Raw genomic sequence first — 10,057 nt, 5'->3', positions numbered from 1 at the left:
TAAACCTAGTTGCTTTATTTTGCACTTTTAAAATTCACAAAAAGCTTCACAATAGCACTTTCCCCCATTGATCATCAAGGTTTTATGGTAAGACAATGAAAACTTTATCATATCAATTGGGCATACTCAAAAACAATGGATAATTTACAAACAAATTTCTTTAATCAAGAACATTTTGCAAAATACACAATCTGGTACACATCTGAATTCAACTACCTAAAATTGGTCTTTAAAAAGCTGTCAAAAACAGTTTTAACACTGACAAGCCTACCAGAATAATGCTGATGGCAAGCTTTAAACAGCTTTAAGTGTTGAATGTTAATTGGGGGAAGGGAAGAAGAAGAAATTATTGGTTGGACCTACATTTAAAAGAGTCTGTAAGTAAAAACTCTAGTTGAATGAATTTCCAGTTTCATGAATTTCAACAAAATGAACAAATCCTTTGCCTTGGTGGTAGTGTCTTAACTTTTATTTTTAAACTTGTGGCATCTTGACTAAAGGAACTGAATCCTGGAATCAGAATATTTAAGGAAAAGAAAAACAAGAGTGGGAAAAAAAAAAGTTATAAAAGGGGTGCCTGAGTGGCTCAGTGGGTTAAAGCCTCTGCCTTCAGCTCGGGTCGTGATCCCAAGGGAGCCACACATCAGGCTCTCTGCTCGGCAGGGAGCCTGCTTCCTCCTCTCTCTCTGCCTGCCTCTCTGACTACTTGTGATCTCTGTCTGTCAAATAAATAAATAAAATCCTAAAAAAAAAAAAAGTTATTAAAAAAAAAAAAAGAATAGACATGGTAATGGAAGTTCCAGGGTGCACTTGGGTCACCTACTGGTTTGGAGTGTCTATTTTGTATCTTAAAAAAAAAAAAAAAAAAAAAAAAGAAAAACAAGAGTGTAGGGGAAGAAACAGTATCAGTACTTTCTTAGTCTTTCTAGAGTGGGTAACAAATAAAATCACTGTCCATAATTAGGGAATTAGACTACCAGAGATGACACCTAGGGTTTCGTTTTAGCTTATGTACAGTATCTAAATGGCAAAAATAAGAGTTCAAGGTGGTCTCATATAGGAAACTTAAGAAAATAATTGTTGTGTTCAAGCAGTTTTTAACATTTGTGGAATGGCATAATACATATTATAGGATTCACCCGATAGATGTACTGCTGTCTCCACTTTTAATATAACTTTTATCTCTTCTGGGGTAGCTCTTTAAATATTATCAATATAGGCCACTAAAGATAACACCAGAATTCAAGTGAAAGAGAATAGAAATGGAAAGAGGATGGGGGGATAATGAAACTGGATAGTAATAACAAGCATGATTTTTAAGGTTTCCTAATGCCACAGAAATAAACATTTTGGCTAAATGCCACTGGCCAGCTGGAAGGGATCAGGAAATGAGTGGAATATCCTAATGGTCCCAGTTAGATTTTTAACTAACTCGTGATTTGGACAGCTCGCTCATGAAGAACTGTTTACATAGACTGCTTGGTGAGGGGTAGTTGTGCTGGGCTTACTGCCTACTCTGCTTTGTTTCTTTAAAGAATACTTTTGAGGACCCCTAAAAAGGGCATCAGAACAAAGATCTTGTTAAGACTTCAAACAGAGATTAACAAAGGCATAATCTGTAAATGGTTCGATTATGGATATATTGTCAATGACCTTTCTTGAGATGAAAAATACAGGCCTGGGAAAAAATGAAACTCCACTACTCCCTCATATTCTAAATTTTCTCTTTCAATTAGAAGTTTCTAAAGAAATCTCAATTTGAAAAGAGCTCTCACCTTTCATTTCAAATTGACCCTTCTCTTAGTCTTATAGATGATACTGTTCAAGACTCCTATATCTGCGAGAATGGTTAGGAGTTTCAGGATTATTTTAGTAGAAAACATTGAGTTCTTTCACTTGGAAAATAGGATTTTTTATGAGGTCTTTTTGAGATTTAAGTACTCTATTTTATCACAATGAGAATTAATCTCAAAGCAAATATTCTGTAAGATACTAAAGTATTCAGTTTATTTGGATAGTATACTTGAACATATTAAAAGTTACAAAGCCTAAAATAAGCAAGCAACAAGTCAATAAAATCAAACTCAGAATTCTAACATTTTCAACATGGGATCACTGACTATGAAATGCAAAAAGACTATAAATGTTTTAGTGGAATGATCTCTAACCTAATAAATTACACTAGTGTGACCAAAACAAACGATCGCATACTACAGAAGACAAAAGAACATGAGCTGTTCTCCAGGACTGCTTTTTCAAAGCTTGAAAAATTAACTGACCCATCATTTTGGGGGAGAAAAAGAGAAGTATGAATTAGGAGGCTCTACATGTAGATTTTAAAAATTCTAATTAAAATATCTTAGACTATTTTAGATGTTTACTTGACATTGGAAATGTGGTCAACTATCACAAAGTATTTCTCTTCATCACAAAAATTCCATATATTAAGGATTTACACAATCCAGGAAAAACAAGAAACAAAAAACCCTAGAAACATTTTTGTTGCCTGAGCAAGTAATTTTCTAAAAAGGCTCTCCAAAATCTTGACTAGAGGTGTCATACTCTGCAATGAAATGCTTGAGTTCTTCAACACACCGCTCACCTATTTCATGTAAATTCTGTCTCAATGCAAACTGTATAGACTTTTCTAATGAAGGATCTTTTTCAATCAGCATTTTCACAACCATCCCGAAAGTTTCACAGTCTTGTCGGTAAACCTAGAAAGGCAAAATACATTCTGGTTAGCTAAGAGTAAAAATAATTAGCCAAACACTGAGCTGATTCAGTTAGCAAAAATGATGATGCTGAAGTCTAAAAGTGAGATATAATAATACAACTGAACCTTCCTCACCCTTGAGTAGTCACTACTGTCAAAGGCTATTTAAGCCTCTATTTCTGAGATTTGCTGACAACATGAACAAGTAGAAAAACACTGATATACCACATCACTGACTATAGAAGTTAGGCATTCCATTTGTCAGTATCAGGCAGTGTACTAAAAGGACATCAGACTAGAAAAGAACTAAGAACAAAGGCTTGCTAGGTAAGGCATGTTCATGGCTTTATTTATTTGCTTGTTTGGAAGAAAAGGGGTTTCTGAGCCCCTAACTTTAGATTCTTTGTTTGAATCATGAGTCATGACAAATTCAAAATTCTGCTTAGTATACAACAAACAAAAGACTAAAAGTGTCTATTTGAAAAAAAAAACACCAAAACTTTTTAAGTTATATTTAACCACTATTAAAGTCACCAAGGCAGAGTTAAGATCAAAACAATGTTATATACACACGTTCACTTATGTGTACAGACATATATATAAAAACACACATGTATATGTGTGTGTGTATATATATATGTATATGTGTGTGTGTGTGTATATATATTTTTTTTACTTCAATATGTATATATAATCTTTATCGGTGGTAATTAGATATTATTCCCTGTCCAAAAATTGCTGAGTTTTCTCCCCACTTAATATCATTTCCTTGATTTATAATCACAAAATGCAGTTTAGATTTCTACACTATTTTTCATACCCTTAATTCATGTATTTAAAGAAAAATTACAGCTAACTATCCATAAAAAAGTGAAATACAAATTATCTGATTGAAAGGAACTGTTACATTAATTTTAATTTTTTTAAATTTAACAAAAACAATTACTTTAACATGTTTATTCCCTGAAAAATGATTTATTCATTCTTAAGAACTTCAGAAAGAAGTGACCTGAGACACTGCTTGGCTTATGAGTTTTTATTCCTCCAATGATGACTACTAGTTGTTGTGGTAGTTGCTGCTGTTATTTTTTAAATGTCTGCAATATTTTTTTAATCCCTTAACAATAGCTATTTCAAGAAGAATATTTAATTTTGACTTGCAGTACTAGGTTGCTAAATTGTTCTAAATTCATTTTCTTGCTCTTAAAAACCATTTCACAAGCCCCAAAGAAATGAACAGAATAAATTCTTCAATTAACACAGAAAGCGAAATATGTAAAACCTTAGCTGCTTTCTCCATCTCAGTCCCCGCTCCCACATGTTTGGTGTGATGAGATTTATTTTATTTTATTTTATTTTTTTTTTTTTAGTTATTTATTGGACAGACAGAGATCACAAGTAGGCAGAGAGACAGGCAGAGAGAGAGAGAGGAGGAAACAGGCTCCCTGCTGAGCAGAGAGCCCTATGTGGGGCTCGATCCCAGGACCCTGGGATCATGACCTGAGCCGAAGGCAGAGGCTTTAACCCACTGAGCCACCCAGGTGCCCCTGGTGTGATGAGATTTAATCATATTAGCCATTAAGTTTAATTCTCAACTATCTAAACCAACCATTTATTCCAGTTTATCCTAAGGTTTACATGGTACAGAACTGATATTACTACTCTAACAAATTAACTTAAAAAACAGTACACCATTCACATATTACATATGATGTCAAGACAACAGAGCACATTGACTGGCTTAAAAAACACCTAAGTTTTTTCATAAAACTTCATAAACATCACATAAGTCAAGCCAATGCAGTCCCCATGGGGGAAAGTCAGAACCATGATGCTTCAGTCCTAGTGGAAGTAAATTCCTTACCAAACCAGTTAGCCCACATAATAACAGCATTCTAACACCAACCACAGGCCTCAGCAGACCACTTTGTGGGTGGCCTAAATTTTATAGGCTTCTTTTTAACAGATGTACTAGATGAGGATAATGTTACACTGTGAATTAACCTGCGAATTCTTTAATGTAAATCTGCTGTTTTACCTAAACTGTAACTCTTCGTTTAGCATATTTACTGAACGTAAATGTGCTACAGATTTGCATATCAAAGGTACAAACAATTAAAATGTGCTCATACATTTATTTAAACTGTAAACTACTGTCACTCTGGAGACAAACTAATATAAGCATTTAAGGATTGTGTTTTATTTTTTAATTGTAAGTCCTTTTTGAATTATTCGTTGTAACAGACAAATGTTTGTACATTAGTTGACAAGAACAACCAGAACTGCCCACAGTAACATAATTCTTTCTGAACCGGTAAATTTTCTAAAAGACTATTTAAAATATACTGGTTGGGCATTAGACAGGAAATAATTAGTTTCAGTTAAAGGAAGAACCTCACCCTCCAACATTTTATAAATAAAATTCACAACTGTCAGAAACCTATTTCCGAAATCTGTTCCACAGTAAACTCAATCCCAAACAGGAAGGGTGTAGTTATCTGTAGGAGAGCTTGTTTGCTTATGGTCCCTGGCTGGAAATGCATTAATAATCTTCAGATCTGATATCTACAGGCCACACAGGAAGATTTTTTGTTGTTGCTTTTTCCCCTCATTGAACCTCATCAAAATGGGAAGCAGGTTAAAGTATGGGTGGGGTTTACACAAACTGCATAGAAATGGTAGTTAAATTTGCCAGGATAATGAAAACACTACCCAAATGTGGTTTCACACTATACTTTATTAGAGTGGCCTGCGATAATAGTTAAATTCTCACAAGTATTTCTAGGAGTAAAGGCATATGACAAAATAAAACTATCAAGGCTTTTTACTATTAATTATGTTCTTCAGTGACTGGAAGAAGAGTGTCTACCAAGTTTGTTCTATCTAAAATTGCTCGTAATGACATAAAACTCCTTTAAAATGTATACCATTTAATCCTTACCTCTGTGCCCACAAAAAGAGAAACCAAAAATTAAGGCAATGTAAGTTGTTAGAGGAGAAATTTCATTTCAGACAAATCTTTCTCCTGAACACATGTGGAAAAAAAAAATCTTCAACACAATTTAACAAATCCAAGAATGTACAGAAAGAATTATGCACCACAACCAAACTGGATTATCCCCGGAATGCAAGGCTTGTTCAACATCTGAATATTTATTAATTTACTCCAACACATCAATAAGCTAGAAAAGAAAAATCACAGGATCATACGAATAGATGCAGAAAAAGCATTTGACAAAATACATGACAAACTGATTCACAACAAAAACTGTTTACAAACTAAGAATAAAGGGGAACTTCTTCAACTTAATAAAGAAACCCTAAAAACTAACATTACCTGGTGCAAAAGTAAATGTTTTCTTCCTAAGTTAAGGAATAAGACAAGGATGTCCCCTTTTACACTGCACTGGAAATCCTAGTTAATACAGTAAGACAAGAAAAGAAAATGAAAAGTATACCAATCAGAAAGAAGAAATACAACTATTCACAGATGGCATGATTGTGTGGAATGTCCCCAAACTGACAAAAAACCTACTGCAACTACTGAGTGATTATAGCATGGTTACAAGAGTCAAGGTTTATATACAAAAGTCAACTGCTTTCCTTTTTACCAGCAATGAACTATTAAAATTTGGAATTAAAAATACAGCACACACATACATATACACAGTTAAGTATAAATCTAACAAAATATGTACAAGATCTTTATGAGGAAAACTATGAAACACTAAGCAAATAAACCAAAAAAGACATAAACACATATATTCTATGTTCCTGATTGGAAGACTCAATATTGCTATGATATCAGTTCTTCCCAGACTGATCTATAAATTCAACACAATCCCAACAGAATAGAAATCCCAGCAAATAATTTTGAGGATATTGACAAATTGACTCTAATGTTGATAGAGAAAAGCAAAAGACCCAGAAGAGATAACATAATACTGACAAAAAAACCAACAAAGTCATAGGACTGACACTACTGGACTTACTATAAAGTCAGAGTAATCAAAACTGTAAGGCATTGTCAAAAGAAGACAAGTACATCAATGGCACAGAATACAGAGCCTGAAATAGAATCATACAGATATAATCAACTGATCTAATAAAGGAGCAAAGGTAATTCAATGGAGAAAGGGCAGTGTTCAATAATAGTGCTGAAGCAACTGGATAATCTAGATACAAATCTTATACCTTCCACAGAAATTAACTCAAAATGGATCACAGAGCTAAATGTAAAATGTAAAATGTAAAACTATATACTTATAGAAGATAAAAGGACAAAAAAAATCTAGATTACAATACCAAAAGCATGTTTCAGGAAAAAAAAAATTTAAGTTGTTTTGCATTAATAAAACTTCTGCTCTGTGAAAGACACTATTAAGAGGATGAACAAACTACAGACTAGGAAAAAATTTTGTAAAAAATATATTCAACAAAGTACTGTTATCCAAAATATACAAAGAACTCTTAAAACTCAAAAATAAGAAAACAACTTGATTTAAAAATGGGCAAAAAATGGAACAGAATAGAAAACCTAGAAATGGACCCTTCAACTCTATGGTCAACTAATCTTCAACAAAGCAGGAAAGAATGTCCAATGGAAAAAAGATAGTCTCTTCAACAAATGGTGTTGGGAAAACTGGACAGCCACATGCAGAAAAATGAAACTGGGCCATTTCGTTACATCACACATAAAATTAGACTCAAAATGGATGAAAGACCTAAATGTGAGACAGGAATCCATCAAAATCCTTGAGGAGAACACAGGCAGCAACCTCTATAACCTCAGCTACAGCAACTACTTGCTAGATGCGTCTCAAAAGGCAAGGGACTAGAGGGTATTATGTTGAGTGAAATAAGTCAGAGAAAGACAATTATCATATGATCTCTCTAATATGAGGAATTTGGGAGGCAGGGTGGGGGGTTGTGGGGGTTAGGGAAGGAAAAAATGAAACAAGATGGGATCGGGAGGGAGACAACCATGAGAGACTCTTAATCTCACAAAACAAACTGAGGGCTGCTGGGGGGAGCGTAGGGAGAGGGTGGCTGGGTGATGGACATTGGGGAGGGTATGTGCTATGGTGAGTGCTGTGAAGTGTGTAAGCCTGATGATTCACAGACCTGTACCCCTGGGGCAAATAATACATTGTATGTTAATAAAAATAATTTTTAAAAAAAGGCAAGGGAAACAAAGGCAAAAATGAGCTACTGGGACTTCATCAAGATCAAAAGCTTTTGCACAGCAAAGGAAACAGTCAACAATACCAAAGACAACCAACAGAATGGGAGAAGATATTTGAAAATGATGTATCAGATAAAGGGCTAGTATCCAAAATCTATAAAGAACTTACCAAACTCAACACTGAAAGAACAAATGATCCAATCAAGAAATGGGCAGAAGACATGAATAGACATTTCTGCAAAGAAGTCATTCAAATGGCCAACAGACACATGAAAAAACGCTCCACATCTCTCGGCATCAGGGAATACAAATCAAAACCACAATGAGATACCACCTCACACCAGTCAGAATGGCTAAAATTAACAAATCAGGAAATGACAGATGTTGGAGAGGATGTGGAGAAAGTGAAACCCTTTTACACTGTTGGTGGGAATGCAAGCTGGTACAGCCATTCTGGAAAACAGCATGGAGTTTCCTCAAAAAACTGAAAATAGAGCTACCCTATGACCCAGGAATTGCACCACTGGGCATTTACCCCAAAGATTCAAATACAGTGATGCAAAGGGGCACGTGCACCCCAATGTTTACAGCAACAATGTCCACAACAGCCAAACTATGGAAAGAGCCCAAATATCCATCGACAGATGAGTGGATAAAGAAGATGTAGTATATATGTGTAATAGAATATTACACAGGTATCAAAAAATGAAATCTTGCTGTTTGCAGCAATGGGGATAGACCTAGAGGGGATTATGCTAAGCAAAATAAGTCAATTAGAGAAAGACAATTATCATATGATCTCAGTGATATGTGGAATTTAAGAAGGAAGGCAGAGGATCATAGGGGAAGAGAGGAAAAAATGAAACAAGATGAAACCAGAGAGGGAGACAAACTGTAAGAGACTTTTTTTTTAAAAGATTTTTATTTATTTATGACAGATAGAGATAGCGAGAGAGGAAACACAAGCATGGGGAAGCTGGAGAGGGAGAAGCAGGCTCCCTGCTGAGCAGGGTTGATTCCAGGACGCTGGGATCATGACCTGAGCCAAAGGCAGACACTTAATGACAGAGGCGCCCCCCAATAAGAGACAGTTAATCTTGAGAAACAAACTGAGGGTTGCTGGAGGGAAGGGGAGTGAGGGGATGGGGTAAGTGGGTGATAGACACTGGGGAAGATATGTGTTGTAATGAGCACTGGGTATTATATAAAACTGATGAATCACAGACCTGTACCCCAACATATAATACATTATATGTTGAATTAAAAAAATAAAAAAAATTTTTAAGTGGGCAAAAAAATTGAATAGATATCTCACCAAAAAAGGTATCTGGATGGCAGATAGGCACATGAAAAGACTTCAATATCATATGTCATTAGGATATTGAAAATTAAAACAATGTAATGAAGTATCAGTACACATTTACCAGAATGGTTAAAATCCAAAATGCTGACAACCCCAATTTCTGGTAGGAATGTGAAGCAACAGAAGTCTCATTCATTGCTGGTGGGAATGCAAAATGATACTGGCCACTGTGGTAGACAGTTTAGTGGTGTCTTACAAAGCTAAACATAGTGCTTGAGCATATGACCCAGCACTGGTGCTTCTAGGTATTTACCTCAATGAGTTGAAAGCTGTGTTCATGCAAAAACTGCACACAAATGTTTATAGCAGCTTTAGGCATAATTACCCCAAATTGGAAGCATGCAAGATGTCTTTTAGTAGATGAATGGATAAACTGTGGGACATTAGAATACTAGACATACTAGAATAATTTTTGGTTATAAAAAGAAATGAGCTATCAAAGCCACAAAAAAGAAGAACCTTAAATGGTTATTGCTAAGTGAAAGAAGTCAGTCTGAAAAAGCCACCCAATGCTGGATTCCTACTGCATGACATCTGGAAACTGGCAAAACTATAGGGACAGTAAAAAGATTAGTGGCTGATAACGGAGTAGGGATAAATAGGTGTCCAGAGCCCCTTTAGGGTGGTGAAACTATTCTGTATGATATTGCGTGATATATTACATAATATACTTTTCATTTGTGAAAGTTCATAGAACTATATGACAGAAAGAGTGATCCCTAAATTATGGACTGTAGTTAATAATACTGTATCAATACTGGCTCATCAATCCTAACAAATGTATTACAGCAAT

General features: G+C 35.0%; 1 protein-coding gene across 2 annotated transcripts in view; it reads right to left on the bottom strand.

Annotated features, from left to right (window-relative positions):
- PPHLN1 (periphilin 1) overlaps positions 1–10,057 on the bottom strand; it is a 160,075-nt gene continuing 150,018 nt past the window's right edge. The window contains exon 10 of one of the 2 annotated variants that reach the window (XM_080810719.1): positions 1–2,717. In XM_080810719.1, the coding sequence (XP_080666845.1) occupies positions 2,523–2,717 (195 nt within the window). In that variant the 3' untranslated portion in view covers positions 1–2,522. The remainder of the gene's footprint in view (positions 2,718–10,057) is intronic. The other variant, XM_080810720.1, reaches the window with a different exon arrangement.

This window comes from Martes martes (genome assembly GCF_963455335.1).
Source record: "Martes martes genome assembly, chromosome: 8".
NCBI lineage: Eukaryota > Metazoa > Chordata > Mammalia > Carnivora > Mustelidae > Martes > Martes martes.
Note: the sequence above shows the minus strand (reverse complement) of the source record. Positions and strands in the feature narration are given on the sequence as shown.